At 36.0% G+C, this 22,863-nt stretch overlaps 2 protein-coding genes across 2 annotated transcripts in view; both read left to right on the top strand.

The window, feature by feature from the left end:
- LOC131156202 (uncharacterized) overlaps positions 1-17,012 on the top strand; it is a 42,379-nt gene extending 25,367 nt beyond the window's left edge. The window contains exons 7-10 of the mRNA XM_058109715.1: positions 15,384-15,546; positions 16,154-16,257; positions 16,404-16,495; positions 16,602-17,012. Of these exons, the coding sequence (XP_057965698.1) occupies positions 15,384-15,546; positions 16,154-16,257; positions 16,404-16,495; positions 16,602-16,678 (436 nt within the window). The 3' untranslated portion in view covers positions 16,679-17,012. The remainder of the gene's footprint in view (positions 1-15,383; positions 15,547-16,153; positions 16,258-16,403; positions 16,496-16,601) is intronic.
- A 1,731-nt stretch (positions 17,013-18,743) lies between these two features.
- Positions 18,744-19,620, top strand: LOC131155949 (uncharacterized). The gene has a single exon (XM_058109403.1). It carries the CDS (start codon positions 18,946-18,948, stop codon positions 19,330-19,332), a length of 387 nt encoding a protein of 128 aa, XP_057965386.1. The 5' UTR covers positions 18,744-18,945; the 3' UTR covers positions 19,333-19,620.
- Positions 19,621-22,863: the final 3,243 nt, after the last annotated feature.

The raw sequence follows: 22,863 nt of genomic DNA, 5'->3' as shown, positions 1-22,863 counted from the left end.
TTTTTCTTTTCTAAGGCGGCATGATAATCTTTTAAATTTTTAATTGTTCTGCCAGCCTTTTATTTTCATTCATCAAAAATGTTTTCTGCTTAGATATTCTAACTAGAAATTTATGCATTTTAAATAAAGCCCTTTCTAGTTTTTCGGAGGAAAGCATGCTCTCTACAGCAAAATCAATACATGATTCATTACAAGATATATCACAATAATCACATGAATCATTGCATGCAACATCAGCAGTATTATCATTAGATTCGGCAGATGATTCAACATATGATGTATAGTAGCATTTAGCACAAGAATCATCTATAGAGGTAGAGATAGAATCATATATCTCCTCGTCTGTTAATGCTATAAGACCGCACCTTACTCCATTTTGATCTTTCAAGCTTGGGGCCTTAGGAGTGGTGGTCTCTTCTTTCTTAGGTACTCCATACCTCCTATCCAACTCTTCCCATATTCCCTCGCACATTTACATGCCATAATTTCACGAAAAATATTAGGATCTAAAGCACGATAAAGCATATCCATGGCATTTGAATTTGCATACGCTAAAGTAGTATCATTTTCATTTGTTTGCATACAAATTCCTTTAACAGTTATTTGCCAGGCCCTCCAATCCATTGATTTTATAAAATATGCTCGTCCTTATTTTCCAGGCGGTGTAATTGACACCGCAAAATATTGGAGGCCTAGTAAATGATTGTCCCTCATGGAATGGGGATACACCAATATGAGCCATTACGATCTTTTGCAAAAACCTTTAAGTCTAGTGCAACGAGACTCTGATACTAATTGATGTAATTGGTGTAATTCCAAGAGGGGGGGGGGTGAATTGAATTTTTAAAATTTTCCCTAAGTCAATTTAAAATTGCAGTCAGTATTGCACAACCTAGGGTTTTTCTAAGTGACAACAAACTCCAATAAAATTTAACTGAGTAGAAGTATGAAGCAACTAAAGCAATCTTCGTGTTTCTCAAACACTCACAATAGTTAAAATATAAACATTCAAGTACGTAAATTTAAGTGCAGAAATTTAATAGCATAAGGAAGAGAAAGCACAACACGATATTATTTCGGGGTTTGGCCAACACTGCCTACGTCCCCGCCTCAAGCTTCAAGCAAGAGGATTTCACTGATGTTCATTTAACAAGTGGAGCGACACCGATTACAATCTCTTCTCCTTACTGGGTGAGGAATACCCCAGCTCACATTCACAGGACTGAGCCCAACCTATACAACTACACCTTACAGGGCAATGCCCCTAGTTCTCCTAACTGGGTCTGAATCAATCTGGTGCACACCTTATAGGATTGTGCAAATCCTAGCTCTCCTAACTGGGTCTAAGCCAATCCGGTGCACGTTACAGGCCAGTGCAATCCTCTTCCGACGATCACACGCTAGGAAAACAACAATAATAAAAATTTTGTGTACAAATAGGAGTGCTTCTTTACTAAACAAATATGTACAACAATAAGCGCAAATGCACTCTCGTATGATGTGAGTTAAAGCTCAGTAGAGTCTGTGTATTTTTCAAACTAAGTTTGCAATCTTTGAGAATGATGTATCTAATAAAATACCTCATAGAAAAATATTTCTCCAAAGATATTTTTCAATGAAAGTGCAGGAGAACCTATTGTTTTGCTTTTAAAACAAATTTTGCCCAAATAAAAATAAGAGACATTTTCAAGCTAATATATGTGAATGAAAATATGCTCAAGGTGCTCTTAATCTACCCAAGGATTTTCTCAAGAAAAATATATTTCAAAATAAATATCAGAGAAGCCTAGGGTAATTTGCTCAAAAGAAATTTTCAATAAAGATAAATAAGCTTTTGAAATTCTGCAATGGATGTGCAAGATTCTCAACTATATAAAGTTTACTCCCAAAGATATTTATCAAATAAAATATGTGGGAGAAACTAAATCTTACTCTCAAATGATTTTGAAAAGAAAGGATTGAATGAGAGTGAATGATATATGTTGTGAAAAATAAATGCCCAAAAGTGAATGCTCTCCAAAAGGGCGATTCTAAACCTTTGTAGGTTCGGTCGGTTGGCCATAAGGCTGGTTTGCCGGTTCTTGAGGACCGGTCAGCGAGGCATTTTTGAACTAAAATGGTTGGTTGGCTGAGGCTTCCTAAAAAACCAAAAGTGGAGGATCGATCAGTTGGTCATTTTAGTTCATTTTTGCCCGAGCTTGACCAAAACTACCATCTTTCCTTTAGGGCATGGTCGGTCAACTAAGGTGTTTAAAACGTGACTAGGTCGGCCAACCGGGGTCTTTGTAAAACCCAAGTTTGGTCTTTTTTTTGTTCCTAAGTTCATTTTAAAACCTTGTATGATTTTGGTATTTCTAGAAAAGGTTTTTCATGAACATGTTGGGTGCCTAAGGTCAGTCTACGATCATTACTGAGCTTCCATTCGCATCATGCATGACGTGCATTATTACAGACCAAATTTAAAACAAAATGCATTACAATGAATAAAAATTTGCCTTCTTCTTTTCTCTTCCGTCTTCCTTGAGAGCATGGTCAGTCGACTGAGGTGTTTAAAACGTGACTAGGTCGGCCGACCGGGGTCTTTGTAAAACCCAAGTTTGGTCTTGTTTTTGTTCCTAAGTTCATTTTAAAACCTTGTATGATTTTGGTATTTCTAGAAAAGGTTTTTCATGAACATGTTGGGTGCCTAAGGTCAGTCTACGGTCATTACTGAGCTTTCATTCGCATCATGCATGACGTGCATTATTACAGACCAAATTTAAAACAAAATGCATTACAAATGAATAAAAATTTGTCTTCCTCCTTTCTCTTCCGTCTTCCTTGGAATACGCCAGATGATGTAGGCTTTAAGATCTTCAGGCTTCCGTTTTTTCTTTGTCTTATGTGCGTGCCAAAATATAAACCTGTTCAAGTACTTGAAAACACATAAGATCCTTGTGCTTTGTCAGCATTAAAAACAGGGATCGGACTAAAAAAGTCAACAAGGAGATGCAAGGGGAAAAATTCACATTCAAATCGAATTCAAATTCATCAACAACTGCCTACATCATGACTTTCACACTATTTACAAGAAAGCCTAAACCCATAAAATTACATGCATACCCGTAAAACTACATGAATTACAAACTGAAGGATTTTTAAGAAGAAGAATAACCATTCTTGTTGAATTTCAAGAGACATGATTACAATATAAATAGTAGAGGAAGGCCACCAAATTAGGAAGGCCACAAAATCAGCAAATCAAATCACCACAAAATTAGCAAATCCAATATGTAGATCTCTAGGCTAGAAAACAGGAAACTAAAAACTACTAGAAACTAAGATAGTAATTTCAGATTTAAAAAAAATAGAATTTCCTAATTTATTCCCTATAAATCTGACACCCCCCCTCAAGTTGGAGCGTAGATATCTATCATGCCCAACTTGCTTACAAAGAGCTCAAAACTAGGTCTGAAAAGTCCTTTGGTGAAGATATATGCTAGTTGTTGAGTAGTAGGAACAGAAGGCATGCAAACAACTCCACTATCAATCTTCTCTTTTATGAAGTGTCTTTCAATCTCTACATGCTTCGTGCGGTCATGTTGTATTGGATTTTGAGCAATACTTATGGCAGCTTTGTTGTCACAATACAACTTCATTGGCATGTTCACTGGAATTCACAGCTCTTCAAGAATTCTCTTCAGCCATAGCATCTCACAAACTTCGTTAGCCATAGCCCTAGATTCTGCCTCGCATTGTTCCTTGCAACCACATTCAGTTTCTTGCTTTGCCATGTGACCATATTTCCCTAGACAAAGTACAGTATCCTGATGTGGATCTCTTATTAATAAATGAGCCTGCCCAATCTGCATTAGCGTATGCCTCTATGTTCTGCTGTGTGGTCTTCTGGAAGAGTAAACCCTTGCCCGAGGTACTTTTCAAGTATCTGAGAATCCGATAAACTGCTTCAAGATGTTTATCGTAGGGTGAATGCATAAACTATCTTACCAAACTCACAACAAAAGCAATATGGGGCCGTGTATGTGATAAGTAAATTAACTTTCCCACCAACTTTTGATACCGAGTTGTATTCACTGGATCACTTCCTTGTCATCTCCAAGGAGTGTTTGCTGGCCTACAACCGCTCATCCCAGTCACCTTAAGGAGGTTAAGGACATACTTCTGTTGGGAGACAACAATCCCTTTCTTTGATCGAGCAACCTCCATTCCAAGGAAATACCTCAGAGATCATAAGTCCTTGATCTCAAATGTTGATGGGAGGGAAGTCTTCAATCAGTTCATCTCAAGTACGTCATCTCCAGTGAGAATTATATCGTCTACATACACAATCAGTATCGCTATCTTCCCATCATGTAAATGTCTTATAAACATCGTATGATTACCTTGCCCTTGAGTATACCCCTTACTTTTAACAAACTGAGTGAATTTCTCAAACCAGGCTCTTGGTGACAGTTTTAACCCATATAAGGACTTCTTCAGTTTGCACACCTTTGTGCCAAACCTTTCACCAAATCCTGGAGGGGCATCCATGTACACTTCTTCCTCCAGGACTCCGTTAAGAAATGCATTTTTTACGTCCAAATGTTATAAAGGCCAGTCATGATTAGTTGCAGGTGACAAAAGAACTCTTACAGAGTTTAGCTTTGCAACTAAGGCGAATGCCTCCAAGTAATCAATGCCATAGGGCTGAGTGAATCCCTTGGCAACCAATCGAGCTTTATACCGTTCTAGAGAACCATCGGATTTATACTTGACTATAAACACCCATTTGCACCCTACAATTGTCTTTCCTCTTAGTAGATCAACTAACTCCCATGTGCTATTTTTTTCAAGAGCTTTCATCTCCTCGAAGACAGCCTCCTTCCACTCAAGAACTTTTAGAGCATCCTGCACAGTATTAGGAATCTCCATACAAGACAACTATGAGGTAAAAGCATGAAAAACAAGTGAGAGATTTTCATATGACACATAATTGGACAATTGATGTTGGGTGCAAGACCTCACACCTTTCCAGACAGCAATGGGAAGTTTAGAATCATCGAACTCAGGATTGGAACCAGACTCGGGTTTAGAACTAGAGGGCTCAGAACTCGAAGACGAAATGGATTGAACATGAGGTAAAGGCTTGGTGAGGACATTGCCTGGAGGGTTTACGGATTCTGTACAGTGCAAAGGATTGGAAGACCCTTTCTTTGGAGTTTTCCTTTGTCGTGAGTAGACAATGTCAAATGGTACCAATGCTTTGGTGTTTTTTTTTGTTTCTCCTTTGTTAGTCATTATAGGATCATGAATATCATGAGATGGCACTGCAAGAAGACCTGCCTTTTGGTATCAAAAAAACTTGACTCACTTTCTCCTGGTATAATAAAGCTTGGGTTTTCATGTTGAATAATCAAAGTTGGAGAAGGATCATTTTGCAAATCTTCAATCAGGAAAAAATCATGAAACAGAGCCGAATCTTTGTTTTGGTTCCTCCCTGATGATGAGGTGTAAAATAGGGACGTAATTCAAAGAATGTAACATCCATGATAACAAACATTTTTTTGGAAATGGGTTCAAAATATTTATACCCCTTTGAGTGGGAGCATAACCAACAAACACACATTTTGTGGCTCAGGGTTCAAGTTTTCCTTGATTATGACTATGAATATGAATAGAAGCGGTACGACCAAATATATTTAGTGGTAAAGAAGAAGACGGCCAATTTGTTGGATAAAACTTATGAAAAACATCAAAAGGTGTTTCAAAGCTTAAAACCTTATTAGGCGTTCAATTTATGAGATATGTAGCAGTAAGAACGGCTTCACCCCAAAGATATTTAGGTACCTGATTGGTAAAAAGCAATGCCCAAGCTACTTCCAATAAGTGTTTGTTTTTTCTTTCAGCCAAACCATTTTGTTGCGGAGTGTGAGCACAAGAACTTTGATGAACAATTCCTTTTTTAAGAAAATATTGGCCCAAAATGTTTTTGAAATATTCTCGGCCATTATCACTCCGCAATATTTGAATATTCTTTTGAAATTGTGTTTGCACCATGTTGCAAAAATTTTTTAAAATTGCTTCCACTTCAGATTCTTCCTTTATCAAATAAACCCAACTTAATCTCGTGTGATCATCAATAAAGGTCACAAATCATTTTTTGCCAGAATACTTAGATGTTCTACATGGGCCTCAGATATCACTGTGAATCACAGTAAATGGTATAGTTGGTTTGTAGGGTTGGGTGGAAAAGGATGCATGATGATGTTTAGCAATCTGACAAACTTCACATTGAAAAGAAGATGAACTTTTATTCCGAAATAAATTGGGAAACAAGTATTTTAAATATTGAAAACTAGGATGGCCTAACCTATAATGCCATAACATGATATCATTATCTTTGAAAACAGAAACAGAATTTAACCAAGTACTTTGACATTGTCTACTCGAGTTAGGTCCATCGTCAAAATAATAGTCCATCTTTTTTCTTGAAACTCACAATAAGAAGAGTAGAAATTAGCTTGACATTGATGATCAGAGGTAATTTTACTGATGGACGACAAATTGCAAGACAAATTTGGAACGTGGAGCACATCATGGAGAGTTAACAACGAAGTGACTTTGATAGTTCCTATCTAGGAAATTACCAAGAGTGAACAATCTGCAATTTTGACCTTTTCATTACCTGCACACAGACTATAGGATGAGAGCAATTTGGAGCAACCAGTCATATGATCAGTTGCGCCAGAATCAATTATCCAAGAATGAACAGAATTAGGAATAACACCCAAAAACGCAGTAGCAAGAGAGTTACCCTTTTGTACCAAAGAACAAGATGGGGTTAAGGACAGTTTTGGAGATTGAAACAATTTGTACAGGTGCTCTAATTGCTCCTTGGTAAAAGGGACTGCATCCGAGTTGGTAGAAGGCTCTTGAGTCTCTTCTGCAGTGGCTTGGTGGGTGTGACTGTCTTGTTTAGATTTTGGCTTCCAATTTGATGGTTTACAATGAAGCTTCCAACACATCTCCTTCGTATGCCATGGTTTTTTGCAATGCTCGCACCACGGTTTCTTATGCTTGTCGTTGTCAGAATTAACACCTCTTGACACAAGAGCAGAGCTCTCAGGTTCCAGGTTAAAACCAGGTTTGGTGTTGCGCAGCATGATTTTTCTCCTCGACTCCTCACGTCTAACTTCAGAAAAAACTTCCCGAATAGGGGGCAATGGCTTCCTGCCATGGTTTTAAATAAAGGCCGCGGCCGTTATGTAATGGTTTTTTGGGTTGCCGATACCGTTACACAACGCGAAATCGGTGAGAAGAAAAATCATGGCCGTAGCGGCCGTTACGGACCGCGACCGTTATGTAAAGGCCGTTACGTAACCGCTACAGGACCGTTACACCAAAACTTTTAATTTATTTTTTACTTTTTCTTCTCACTTTTTCCCTCTCTTTCATAAATCATTCTCAATATACCAAGTGGCGAGAGGGGGGAAAGATTATAATGAGGATGACAATGATACAAATTGAATATTTCTTTAACTACTTAAAATAGATGCATTAATTAATAATTTGAAAATACTAGTTAGGAAAATATTTTATTTTGATAATATTAGTAATGTGATATTTATGTTCTATATTTATCAACTTCAACCATCTTTCTTTTCTAGTTATTTTATATTTGTATTATTTGTATGTCTTATGTGTCTGATAGATTAATAGAGTGTATAATGTATTTTGTTCTATTAATTAATTTAGCACACATAAGAGATCATCACAGATAAGAACAATGAGAAGTATAAATACACACGCACGTAGTTTTTCTATCAATGGTGGTTTAAAACAAATGTAAAGTTGTTGCCCTTACCAAATAACTTAGTTACTCGAACTAAAGGATCCAAAATACACTAAAACTCTTTTTAAGAAGGGCTAAAAGCTTAAAACATGCAAGTATGCTAATATGCACAAGGTTGTGCATGCGTTAAGAAAATTCACGGCCGTTACACCCGCTTCCCATTATGTAACATCCACTACTCCCGCTTCCCATTACACCTATTACCGTTATGTTATGCTACCCGCAACTGCGATTTAAAACCATGCTTCTTGCTGAGAATGCGGCCTCTGACCTTGTCCAAACTCCGATTAAGACCGGCTAAAAACATGTAAACCCTGTCGTTTTCCTCTCTCTTCTTGTGGCGAGCGTGGTCGTTCAAATTCTCCCAAACATTATCATTAAACTGATCAAGTTCCTGCCATAATGTTACCAATTCGTTGTAATAAGTAGTAACATCACGATCATTCTACTTGGAGCTCCAGAGTCGAGTTTTTAACTCAAATATTTGAGAAGAATTCTCTAGGTCCGAATAAAGATCTCGAATGGCCTCCCAGACGTCTTTAGTAGTGGGAAGAAATAGGTGGCTTCTTGCCGAGAATGCGGCCTCTGACCTTGTCCAAACTCCGATTAAGACAAGCTAAAAACATGTAAACCCTGTCTTTTTCCTCTCTCATCTTGTGGCGAGCGTGGTCGTTCAAATTCTCCCAAACATTATCATTACACCGATCAAGTTCCTACCATAATATTACCAATTCGTTGTAATAAGTAGTAACATCACGATCATTCTGCTTGGAGCTCCAAAGTCGAGTTTTTAACTCAAATATTTGAGAAGAATTCTCTAGGTCTGAATAAAGATCTCGAACGGCCTCCCAGATGTCTTTAGCAGTGGGAAGAAATAGGTGAGGTTTTCCAATGGCTGGTTCCATGGAATTGATGAGCCAAGCAATAATAAGAGAATTTTCGGACTGCCATTTTTTTAGATCAGGGTCACCAGCAGTAGGTTTCGATATTTTGCCAGTCAAATGCACTATTTTGCCTCTACCATCGATCGCAAATTTTACGAACAGAGCCCACTCGAAATAGTTGTGCCCATTGAGTTTTGTAACTGTGAGATAAAGGGCTGAATTCTGGGAACAGTAATCAGCAGATGCAGACCTGGGAGGAATGGTGGGATTGGGCAGAATGGTTTCGGAATTACCTGGAGAGCCGGTAGGATTTCTTTGGGCGCCAGTCATTGCCAACTTATACGACATCATCAGAATAAAGAACAAAATAGAAAAAGAGCATGAGGCTCTGATACCATGAAGGACTTTTGAGAAGAAGAATAACCATTCTTATTGAATTTCAAGAGACACGATTACAATATAAATGGTAGAGGAAGGCCATCAAATTAGGAAGGCCACAAAATCAGCAAATCAAATCAGCAGATCTCTAGGCTAGAAAACAGGAGACTGAAACTAAAAGAAATTGAAATAGTAATTGCAGATTTAAAAAAAATAGAATTTCCTAATTTATTCCCTAGAAATCCAACACAAACAAACCCCTACTTTATGCAAATACTGCAAACAAGCCTCCAAATACACATAATCTATCTTAATTAAATTAAACACATAGGGGTAAGGCTGCGTATACTGTGACAGCCCTCCCCTTACCCTCGCGAAGCGGGGAGCCTTATGGCCCTGGGACACCCTTTGGAGGATCAAAAGGGAGAAGCAAACTTGGACTTTTTGAAAGCCAGCACTTGAATGAGACAAGAAACCATGTTTCATTGGCAGCAACATAGACTTTACTTGAGAATTAGCATCAATGACCTCATTGGGGATGACAAATCCTACAATAGGAATGTTTGAAAGACTTTGGGCGTCTTCAAACACATTTGTTGCTTGCTTGTAGTGTCTGCTCTACAATAGGAGTAACTTTGACATGATCAATAATCTCATATTCTTTGTCCTGGTTGGTTCATTGCCTGTCGCTGGATCCTCTAGTCTTACCCCTGAAATGGTCCAGCAAATGATTATGTCAGCTTTCTCCGCCTTGGGGCTTCAAGGTAATACTTCGCATAAGTCTTGACTTATTGATTTTGCTGCATCCAATCATATGACCAAATCATCTGATGCATTGTGCAATGTTCGTCCATATCATGGTTCGTCACAAATTCAGGTAGCTAATGGGAGTCATTTAGCTATTAATGAAATAGGGGATATCAATCCTTCATTCAAAGATGTTTATGTATCTCCTGGACTGTCTAATAATCTTATTTCGGTTGGCCAGTTAGTTGAAAAAATTGTGATGTCCATTTTTCTTGTGATGGTTGTCTTGTGCAGGATCATGTGTCGAGTAAGATACTTGCGAAGGGGCCTAAAGTTGACAGCCTTTTTCCACTGCAGTTTTCTATTCCTAGTAGTTTGTCTTTGACTTGTGTGATAGTTAATACTCCGAGTAAAGTATGGCATAAACGTTTGGGCCATCCAAACTCTGTTGTGTTGTCTCGTATGTTAAATTCTGGTTTGTTAGGCAATAAAAAACATGTTTCTAAACACTTGTCATTTGATTGTTCAGTATGCAAACTTGGTAAGAGTAAGACTCTGTCGTTTTCTTCTCAGGGTAGTCGTGCGGAAGAATGCTTTGATATTGTGCATAGTGATGTGTGGGGCATTTCTCCTATAATTTCTCATGCTCGATATAAATATTTTGTGACATTCATAGATGATTTCAATCGGTATACATGGGTCTATTTTCTTCAGGCCAAATTTGAGGTCCTATTTGTTTTTCAGAACTTTGTCGCATATATTGAGAACCAATTTTCTACATGTATTAAGATGTTGAGGTCCGATTCTGGTGGAGAGTACATCTCCCACGAGTTTCATGATTTCTTACATCACAAAGGAATTGTCTCTTAGCATTCTTGTCCTCATACTCCTCAGCAAAATGGGGTGGCAGAACGAAAGAACCGACACCTCTTGGATGTTGTTTGCACCTTATTGCTTGAATCATTTGTCTCGTCTAAATTATGGGTTGAGGCATTATCTATTGCAGTATACTTAATTAATAAACTGCCCTCTCAGGTCTTGAATTTTGATTCTCCTTATTACCGATTGTACCATCAACATCCAAGCTATCTTAATCTGCATAATTTTGGATGTGTTTGCTTTGTTCATTTACCTCATCATGAATGTCACAAACTCTCTACTCAGTCTGTTAAATGTGCCTTTATGGGTTATAGTATTTCCCACAAAGGTTATGTTTGCTATGATTCTTGTGCTAACAAATTTTGTATATCTCGTAATGTTGTTTTCTTGGAGAATCAATGTTTCTTTCCTACACATGTTAAGTCGTGTCTGAGATTAGTATTCTACCTTGTTTTGATGAATTGCCATCTCATTCTGATCGGTTCAAACCCGGACTTGTGTATACTTGACATCGACCAACTCTGCCTCTTCTCGAGACTGACCCTTCATCTGAAACTGTTCCGACGACTTCTCCTGAGATTGACATGACATCCGAGATAGGTCCAATCAGTTCTCCCATGCCTCCTGAGCCTACTCGAGTTTCACGTCCTCTTGTTCGATATGATGATTACCACACTTCTTTTAACACTACTTTGTCGTCTATTTCCATTCCTACATGCTTTTCAGAGGCTATTAAGCATGAATGTTGGCGAAAAGCGATGGATGAGGAACTTTAGGCTCTCTAGGACAATCATACTTGGGATATTGTTCCTTGCCCCTCTACTGTTAAAGCCATTGGTTGTAAATGGGTTTTCTTGGTTAAGCTTCGCTCTGATGGGACTCTAGATAGGTACAAGGCACGCTTAGTTGCACTTGGAAACATGCAAGAATATGGGGTGGACTATGAGCAGACATTTGCTCGTGTGGCAAAGATGACTGCAGTGCGTACGATTCTTTCGATTGCCGCCTCTCAAGGCTGGCCACTTCACCAGATGGACGTAAAAAATTCTTTTCTTCATGGTGATCTCAAAGAGGATATTTACATGAGTCCTCCTCCAGGTTTGTTTTCTTCTTTGTCTTTCGTGGTATGTAAGTTAAAGTGATCTCTCTATGGCTTAAAACAAGCTCCCCGAGCGTGGTTTAAAAAATTCAGGTCTATTTTGCTTCGTCTCTCCTCTGTTCAAAGACAATATGACTCTTCTTTGTTTCTATGCAAGACTCCAACTGGTCTCGTTCTCTTACTTGTATATGTGGGTGATATTGTCATTACTGGCACCGACTCCAACTTGATTGATCACCTTAAGCAAATCTTCAGGCTTCTTTTCATATGAAAGATCTTGGTCCTCTTACATATTTTTTGGGTTTGGAAGTGCACACAAATTCTTTAGGTATATTCTTGAATCAACGCAAAAATACCCAAGATTTGATTGGGCTAGCCGGTCTTCAAGATTCGCCTTCGGTGGATACTCCTATGGAAGGTCAATTAGAAATATTGAAGTGAGGAGGTTGATCTTCTTTTTGATCCCACTGTGTTCCGACAGTTGGTAGGGAGCTTGAACTATTTGGCTATTACTCGGCCTGATATTTCCTTCGCTGTCCAGCAAGTTAGTCAATTTATGCAAACTCCTCGCCACCTTCATTTAGTTGCTTTTCTCCGTATTATTCGATATCTTTGGGGGTTACCTGGTCGTGGGTTGTTCTTTCCAACTGGCTCTTTGCTTCCCCTTGTTGCTTATAGTGATGCGGATTGGGTCGGATGTCCTGTTAATTGGCTGTCTATCATGGGTTGGTGCATGTTTCTTGGTGATTTTTGATATCTTGGAAAAGTAAAAAACAAGCTCGTATTTCTAAATCCTCTACTGATTCCGAATACCAGGCAATGTCTACTACATGTTCAGAGATTGTCTGGCTTCGTGGGCTTCTGGCTAAGCTTGGTTTTTCTCAATTTGATTCTAACTCCTCTTCATGTTGATAATACTAGTGCCATTCAAATAGTTGCTAATCCTGTTTATCATGAGCGTACAAAGCACATTGAAGTAGACTGTCATTCTATTCGAGAAGCCTTGGACACTCGGATTATATCTCTGCCTCATGTTTCTTCTCACCTCCAAATAGTTGACATCTTCACGAATGCTATGACACGACAGCACCATCAGTTTCTTGTGGGCAAATTGATGCTTCTAGATCGGTCAACATCAATTTGAGGAGGGATGTCAATCAGATATAGTGCCATAATTAGTCTCTCTATTTATGGCATGATTTTATATTATTGCTGTAGATATTCTGTGATTAGTAGGCTGATTTTAGTTGATATTCTGTAATTAATAGGCTGATTGTAATTGCCTTATTTAGTCTCCTAGATTGCTGTAATTGCTGATTTTCAGCCTTGTGACTGACGTTTCTATTTACTATATCATACAAGAACCCTCACAAAGAAAGGTATTCAATTTAATTGACAATCATCCAACCAAGAACCAAGGAGTACTTGGCCAATCATCATAGGTAGGATATCACACCAAACATTAGCCAAATATTAGGGATTCAAGGGGGCCAACGGCTGGAATCGTTTTGGCTGGTGCGTGACTGTTCCAGTGATCAGAAGGCAATGAAATTACAGGGGAAGGGGCGTCAGGGTGTTCTGTCTTTGATGGTGTGGGTGGTATTGCAGGATGGTGGCTGGAAAGTAGTGTTCGAGCAAATGGGGACACAGCTGGAATTTCATAAAAAGATCAGAAGCTGCACAACTGCTTTTTCGGTTTTCTTTTTTTAATTTAAACTGAAACTTCAGAACAGAAATGATGAGATGAGAAAGTAACAGAGAAGGTGAGATTTATGGAGATAAAGGAAGAAGAAGAATAAGAAGAAGAAGGGTGAAAAACAGAACAGAGAAAGAAGGGAGGATTAATACAGAACAGAGAGAAGAAAGAAGGAGAAAGGGAAGAAGAAGAGAAGAGGAGAAGAGTGAGGGAGAATGGATGGACTGAAAGCTAGAGAACAAGAAGAGAAGAAAGAAGAAGCGGCAGATAGGGAGCTAGAAGTTACAGAACAGAAGAGAAAAGGAAAGGGCAGGGCAGAAGAGAAGAGAGAAGGGGATGATGGGGGGATTGAATGGAAGAAGTTGGGCAAATGATGCAGGAGCAGCATCAAGGTTCTGCAGCCATGGGGAAGTTAGAAGAGATGAAGGGGAAGGGAGAGAGGAGATACCACGGGGAAAATTCACGTTCAATTCTAATTCAAATTCGTCAACAATTGTCTACATCATGACTTTCACACGCTATTTACAAGAAAGCCTAGACCCATAAAATTACACACATACCCCTAATACTACATGAATTACAAAGAAACCCCTACTTTATGCAAATATTACAAACAAGCCCCCAAACACACACATCTTAATTAAACTAAGCACAAGTAAACTACTAATTAAACCCAACAATTGTCAATCCAATTCTTTTTAAGTAGTCTCCAACATGGATCTTCCCAAGGTCTTCTTATCCTACATCATTTGGATTACCATCCAAAGGGACCCCTAAATACATCAAAGGCCACTCAAATACTACATCCCACCAAAGAAGCTGACTCCGAAGATATATTAGAACTAAGACAATACCTGCAATCCACTCTTCCCAAAATTTATTTTTAAACCTGAAACTCTCTCAAGAAGTTGCAAGGTAGCAAGCATATTCAAAAAAACACTCTATGATCACGTAAGAAAAAAATAGTATCATCTGAAGATGTGACACCATTACCCCCCTCACCCCCACCCCAATCTCTTTAACAAGACATCTTGCCACAGCCCTATCAGCCAACCTGCTCAAGACATCTACCCAAAAAAAGAAGAAGGAGAAAACGGATCCTCTTTCCTAACACCCCTCAAATCCCTTAAAACATACCTATGGTTCTCCATTAATGATAATGGAAAATGATGTATTTGACAAGTTCCCCTCATCCAAGACCTACATCTCTCACCAAAACCCTTCCTATCAAAGATCTTACCCAAATAATTCCAACTAGCTTATCAGAAGATTTTTCAATATCCAATTTAAACACAAACCCTTCTCTTTCCTCGACGAACATCGTCCAAGACCCCATTAGCTATTAGAATAGCATCTACAATCTGTCTACCCCCAACAAAAGCACTCTAGGCCATTCAGATATTTTAACTTTTCCTCTGTTTCCTTCATTCTCTTAGCAAGTAAATAAAGGGCGAGAGATGGGATGTAAATCATTTTGTTCTCTTACAAGTTTTTTCTGCTCTGTATATGCACCTGCAAATCTTTTTATTATTACCATTTTAAGTACTTTTTTTTTCCTTATTAAATGTAAGTGAAATGTTCTCATATCAATGTTCAGAAAAATCTAGCTGTTAGCTTTTAATTATTATTGCTATTAACATGAAACCATTTGGTAATTTCAGTGATCTCTATGTATGCTTAATTTTTTATTTTTTATTTTTTTGACATTTAAGTATGCATTAGGTTTTCTAGTTTCCCTGTTTCATTTCTTACCATACATGCATGTTCTATGCTGCCCCCATCCCTTCCCTCGCTCTTTCTATTGTTCTATACTTCTAAGTTTGAGTGTGCATTATATGTTTGAATTAGTAACTGTTGCTCAATTTGTAGTGAGTGCGAAAAATGCATTGCCCTACTTGAAGAATCAGTTTGTGTTCTCCTTCAGTCTTTGGAGATGGAGGGGACTGATTCAGATGTCAGTAAAGGTGATTTTGTGTGGCAACTGCCAGACGGAGTAACGTGTGCATCATTTCTGCGAAGGATTTATGAGGAGGTATGTGAGGATGGTGCAACCATGTTATTTGTGATGGGCATGCGTCTTGATTATTTAGTCTTTCAATTGTTGCTTTAAGAAAAATGAAAACATGCATTTTCAAGTCATTGTTGTTGGGAGCCTGATTCTCTTCTGACATGGAAGATATGCCCTTTTTCTAGGGTCAGTTTTTTGGCACTTGGCAGCCAAAATAGCAGGCTGGATCAGGACACTCCAGTTGTTTTGGCATATTAACGTGCTGCCTTCTCTTGTGTGCTGGATCAGCTGTCATGCTGAAGAAACCTTACATGTAGAGAACTGTTATAGAACAATAAACTGGTATTTATAGCAGGGATCTCCAAAACTGCTATGGCATCCCTTAGCCTATTGTAACTTTTGTCTATAGTGATCTTTTGATGCACTTTTGGGTTTATAATTCAGAATCCATTGGTGGGCACTTGCTGGTACTTTTTAATATGTGGTTATAGATATTAGATTTCAATTCAAACTTTTCACAAAGACTCGTATTAAAGGATAATAATGCTTTATGTATTTATGATGGCTCATCTTTTCTTGGATTTTTTTTCCCAGGGGTCATTTGATCTATCTTTTGTTATTCTTTTTTCAGATAAGACAGCAAAAAGATGTCTTTGGTCGACACAGTTACAAGTTTTTATCTAGTTACATATGGATTTATTCAGGATATGGTCCCCTTCAAACAGGCATTAAAAGGTGGTGATTAGGTTCTCATGTTCTATGATAATTGTCATTATTAATATCATCAAATGATGATCTCTGGATTTGGATCCTTTCTGTTCTATTTATAATTTCAGACCTCATGTAACAGTAAATGAAACCCTTCAAATTTCAATTCGCAGGGAAATAGATGAAGCTTTGAAACCAGGCGTGCATGCTTTAATAGATGCCTGTTCAAAAGATGATCTTCAACGTATTCATACTTCATTTGGAGGTAAGCAATCTCAACCTATCTGGGGTATGAGGACTTCTAGTGAGAGAATCATGCCTTTCTCAAGTCTCTTCTGACCCCTTCTCTCTTTTTTTTTTGTCCCCTGCAGAGGGTCCTTGCCGAAACAGACTGGCTACATTGCAACATGATTACAAAGTGAATTTTCAATATGAGGGCAAAGTTTGATTTGGATGTTTCCCACCTTATATCAGCCAAAAATGGTCTCTTTTATTCCCGAGACTGGGGAGATGTACATTGTGATATTGTTTTTGGTAGATGCAGGTTATATTGGATTTATTTTTTCTCTCTGCTGTCAACAAAAGAGTGTATAGAAAACGAAGACCATTTCATTCAGCTGAAACACACCAAAATTCCCAACTAGCTTCAAGTCCAATGATCAACTAATGTGTATATACAGGCAGTTAGGTTTGTATCATTTTTATATTTCATGTGTAAAATGGCTCTATAATCAATTTTGAAATGCATATTCTGATGTTTAGAAAATAAAATCCCATCTCTTTAATGTTTGGGTTTCAGGCTGGTTGATTTTTGCATTGTTGATGCAAATGAACTTATAAATTGCTAAATCCATTGGTTTGGTTTGTTCTGGTTATACCCTTTATCTGGAGTTTTTTAATGGATGGATATTGGAGATCGTTAGGACTTGTTTGCTTGCAAAAGATAGATTTTATCTTTTATATTTTCTGTTTAGAGCCTTCTTAACCCAGGATAGCTAAAAGGTTGAGATCTGGATTTGGCCGCCTAAATCAAACTCAAAAAACCCTAGTGAGAGAATAAGGGGCTTAATCTTTCTTCCTTTTCCTTTTTTCTTTTTTCTTTTCTTTGGGTCCAATTCAAGAGAAGAGATGTTTTCTTCATACTTGTACACATTTACGTTACAGATGGAAACAAGTACCTACTGCCAACCATAGAAAGCAAAACAATGCATGTAGAATGAAAATGACTTCAGGCTGTGTTTAGTCATGGAGTTCAAATTTAAAGCTTAGAAAATGTCTATTCTCTCTCTCTCTCTCTCTCTCTCTCTCTCCAAAACAAAAATCCTGATTTTTTATGAGGGTGGATTCTACTCAATGGATGAACTGTTGAGAATATATAATTCTATTTTTTAAAAAATTATAAAATTTTCAAGTTAATTTCTTTTTAAATGGGTTTTTTTATCGAAAAAAGAAAAAAATAGGAATTTTATATCTGATATTTAACTTTAAGAGTCGAAATTAAGTTTGACATTTCAAGCCAAAACAGCTCCCTATTGGTTAAAAAGTTTGCTGCGTCAAAGTTGCGTGTTCAAGATTTAATGTGCCTTCTAATTTTACAATCTCTTCTTGGGCGCGTGTGGAGCAATGTAAGTTTGAGGACTTGGTACTTGCAACTTTTAAGCAAAGTTATATGCTTTTGAAAGTATGTGTATGAATATGAAAAATATATTTAGAGTTTTCTTGACCTTCTTGCAAATATTAATGAAATGAATACAAGATTAAAATTTAAGAGAATCTATTATGGTCTTGATTCAATTTTGGAAAGGCATTATTTGATTTAGTGATCTTGTTCTATAAAATGAGCCTTTCAAGGTCTTCATGGTACGGGACAATGTGGGATTGTGGCACGATTCCGAATTAAATATTCTAACCTTGTGTTTGGGAGAAAGTTTGGATTTGGATTTGTCTAAATTTAGATAAAATGTAATACAAAATTATATTAGCGCATTTGGGAGGATAAATTTGGAAAACTAGATTTGGATTTAAGTGAATTTAAACAAATTTCAATATAATTTTACACTACATCTTATTCAAATCTAATACAACTTCAATTGCAAGACCTCTCCAAATACAGAGTGAATTTTATTCTAATTCACACAAATTCAAGTTCAAGTTTCAAAAAATCTATATTCCAAGCACAACATATTTTTAAAATAATTTTTAATCAACAGATAAGAATGACAGACAGGTTTCTAAATGAATGGTACACAATTTTTCCTCGTAGTTATAATATATAACTAATAATTATTGACCGAAGAGTATCAACCACATATTATCTATTTGATTATTACATAGTAACCTACGCAAATCAAACAATTGTCAAGTTAAACTACATAAATTATTAAATAATAGATTACACTTACTACTATTAATAATAGGGCAAAAATCGTTGAGGGTGCATTAATAATTTTCAGCAGACAAAGACAACAAAAATAATAATACCTAAGTAGCTAGTTATTACACACTAGTCCTTCCAATGTGGAATTTTATAAATTGTGACATGATTAAATTTCAGTGGTCACCACATTCACCACAACCAAAAAAAAAACAAACCATCAAGGGCGCATTAGTAATTTCTCAAAGCTGATAAAAACAACAAAAACATTAATAGGGTATTATATATATTGAAGCAAAAGTAATTAGTAAAGCAGTAGAGCTGAAGCGCGTCATATCCCAATGGACTATGGAAGAAGAAGATCTTCCTTCTTCGATGGATTCACTCTGTACCCTCTTCCCTACCCCGTCCTTCTGATTCTCGCCGTGATCTCAATTTTTCTGGGCATCCAGTGGTTCTCCGACTACGAGTCCGTCGTGGAAGCCGCCGAGGAGCAGACCAATTGGATCCTCCTGGCCACGCCGGTGGTGCTGATCCTCCTCGTCCGGTGGCTCTCTTCAATAGAGGACCCCGGCAGCTTCTTCAGGTACTCTCCCTACGACCGCCGCCGCCGCACCCACCACCTCCAGCCGGAGGGAAGCTCGCCGTGGGGAGTGGCCGCCCTCATCCTCCTCCTCCTCGTCTTGGTGCAGTACCAATCTGCTTTTCATGATAGCTGGTTTTTTTAATTATATATATATATATATATATATATTTATACATAGATATAGAATTACATCTATATGAATTTATATATTTTATGTATATGATTTGTATTTTTGCATAAATGGGTTGTGTTTAATTAGAAGAGATAGGTGATTAGTTAATTGGGTGTTGTGAAAAAATAGTATAGTGAGGGGCTGTGTTTGGATTGTGGGAAAATGTTCATTAAGATTTTGTTTTTGTTTCTTTTTCATTTGCAATTAAGGAGGATATGCTATGAATATATAATTAAACATCATGTGGGTGTTTCTTAATTTTGCTTTATGATTAGCTGCAACTTCTTCTTTTTTTCCCCTTATATGTATATATATATTTTAAAAAATAATGAAGGCAATATTTAGATGTATGAAAAATTTAGGCACAAATAATTAGATTTTAAAGCTCATAAATTTAGAAATTTTTTGAATAAATGTGAGTGGCATCACGGCCATTCATTTATTGGATCACATTAATAGAATTGGTAAAATTATATTTTGAAAAAATTTAGAATTTAGATTTATATTAAATTTGGATAAAAATAGTATAAAATTATAATGAAATTTATCCAAATCCATCTAATTTAGATTTAAAATATAAAAATTATGCTCCCAAGCATAAAGCTAATTTCATTTTCCTCGCATATCTACTTTTGACCTCTCAAGATCTGAACGCTAGATGCTAAATAATAAAATTTTAAATTTTAATTATTAAAATATCTTCTATGAAGTAAGAATTTAAATTTATATATTTATTTATTTGGTTAAAACCATCACTACTTTAAAGAAAAAAGAGGAAATGCTTTGTCAATTACAATATTAGGAATTTATTTATTTTTATTTATCTATTTGTTTAGGTTCATAATTCCAAAGTGAGGAACATTATTCTTCTTTAACTTGTGCAATGAGAATGCTTTCTTTCCTCATCACTTCAATGGAAACCAAACACTTGTTAGTGATAGATTAGATGGGGCCAAGACTTTTGACACAAAAATTCATTGGTGGAAGGTCATGACTCACTCATCCACTTGACTTGGTGCAGTGTGAATGAAATAGAACAAGACAAAAGAAGGTGCTACACACCTTTGCCCTTTGAAGTTTGAATCATTCATTCTTCCCTCTTTCATTATTATTATTATTATTGTTGTTATTAAAGTACACTTTCATTAAAAGAAGTCATGTTCAACCCCTATGCATACCTTTTCTAAATTCATTTAATTGATTGCATTTCATATTATTAGGTGTTCTTCCTATTCAAGAATTTAAAAAAAAAAAAAAAAGAAATAGGAAAGGTTATTGCTAATTAATGATACAAATAATTTAGTGTCTTAGAAGACATCTCAATGATCAAAATTTGAGATAAGATTGTTGAAGTTTTTGAGTTTGAATCTTAGAAGAGGTGTTTAGGGATATGGGATAGAAGATAGACCTAAGTCCAGTATGAACTTTCAATTAACGAGAAAAAAAAAATATTGATAAAAAACAATACCCTAATTAAACATTAGGATTCAAATTTTGAACGATACATTCATCTGTAGTCCTAATAAATTAGTTCAAGTATCTAAAGATCGGGAAGATTAATAGTCGAACACACACATATATACACATATTATTAATTATTTGGGCCCTTACAATAATTAATTGACTTTAAAATTATGTTTAGGAGCACAAATAAAAATTAAAAGGGAAATTTTGAGATTTTTAAAACAAGAAAATGCACCAATTAAGAATTCAAAATTTCAAATAAATCAGTGAACCCATCCAAACCTATTTATTACCAACCAAGGGACATGTGGTCCAGTGATATTGGAGCCGTGACCCCTTAGAAGAAGAGAGGGTAGGCCGCTGGCCGTCCTTATCCTGCCGTCTATTCCAAAATGGTTGGTCCAAGTACCTCCCTCTTAAGTTTTATCTTTATGCCTGTATCCAAACAGAAACTGAGGAAAATGACATTTTTACCCTTTAAACTTGAAAAAAAATAAAAAGTAAAAGAAAATCCAAAATATAGTTTTTTTAATGTTTGATTATCAAAATATTTTTTTAGAGAAAATTAAAATATATAGGAAGTTATGATTAAAGTTTTTAGATGGAAAAATTTGAATTTCTTTTCTTTTTTTTTAACTTGATCATTTGGATCTCCAACATAAACAAACCCTTCAAACCCTTTAGGTGATTCTTTGAAATGTATCCTTTGAATGGGTAGGTTGGGTCTCATTTCCTTTCGTCATTAGTTTATCCTCTCGATTTTTGTTTAGTTGATTTAAATTTTTTTGATTTTAGTGTATTTTTTTATGTTTATTTTTTGCTATAAAAAGAGAAAAAAAACTTATTAGGCGACACCGAATCGGAGGAGGACTGCAGCTCCTGCCTAATAAATTAAGAATTGTATAAATAGGTTTTTCTAAATTTTAATCGTATTAGAGTAGTTTTTCATTTTAAGAAAGAGAAAATACAATAAAAATAGATTTTTCCTATTTTTTTAAATAAATAATTTGTATTAAGGATTTTTTTAAAAAAGAATTCATTGTATTTTTTTTTTATTAGTTACTATTTAAAATAGGAAAAAATAGTATGATAAAAAATTAAGGAAAATCTAATGTAAATGAAGTGCGAAATTAAATTTTTATTTGAGTTGTTATATACTTTATTTTCTTTCTAACTTAATTTCTTTGATAATTAAACATGAAAAATTATAAATTTTTTCATAGTTTTTAATAGTATTTTTCTAGTTTCATTATGACCTCATAATGAGATAAATGAATTAATTAACATGGCAAGGTATAGGTCCTATGTAATTCCCCGCGTGCATGTGCCTTGCCACCTTGCCACATTAGTCCGTGACCGTCACGGCAAGTAACATATTTTGTTTCATGTATTTTAATATCTCACTTAAAATTTGTAAAATCAATCTCTTTTTTAGAGTACAATATGTATACATAGGGGTGTGCAAAAATTTTTGAAAAACCAAAAACCAAACCGAAATAGGACCGAAATCACAAGCGGTTCGATTTTTTGGTATTCGATTTCGGTTTTAGTATTAGAAAATGTAAATTTTTTATTTTGGCTTTGGTTTCCAAAATATAATCGAACCGAAAAACCGAAAAAACCGATTTAAATTTAAATTATATGTATAAATCAATAAAATTACTTAATTAGTATGTTAATACACGATTGGTCCATTTAATATTTAGAAATCAAAATGCCCAATACATTTTCAACAACTCTTGTGAAAAGTAATTGTTAAATATTTATAAAATTAGTTAAAAATCGAAAAAAATCATAACAGAACCGCCTAATGTTCGGTTCTCCAAGGGATAATAAATTCGGTTTGGTTTCAGTTTCGATTTCAGTTTCGGTTCTCCAAGGGATAAAAAATTAATTTTGAGAATGTGTTTGTCATTCAAGTACAACCAATTTCATTTTTTCATTTCTCTATTTCTCTATGTATGTATAAGTGAAATATTCCCTTCATTTGAAAATAAAAAATTATCTTTCCTTCGTTTGTAATTTGTGTAAAATGTA

This window comes from Malania oleifera, chromosome 5 (genome assembly GCF_029873635.1).
Source record: "Malania oleifera isolate guangnan ecotype guangnan chromosome 5, ASM2987363v1, whole genome shotgun sequence".
In the NCBI taxonomy this organism is placed as follows: Eukaryota; Viridiplantae; Streptophyta; class Magnoliopsida; order Santalales; family Ximeniaceae; genus Malania; species Malania oleifera.
This window is presented reverse-complemented; position numbering and strand designations above follow the sequence as displayed.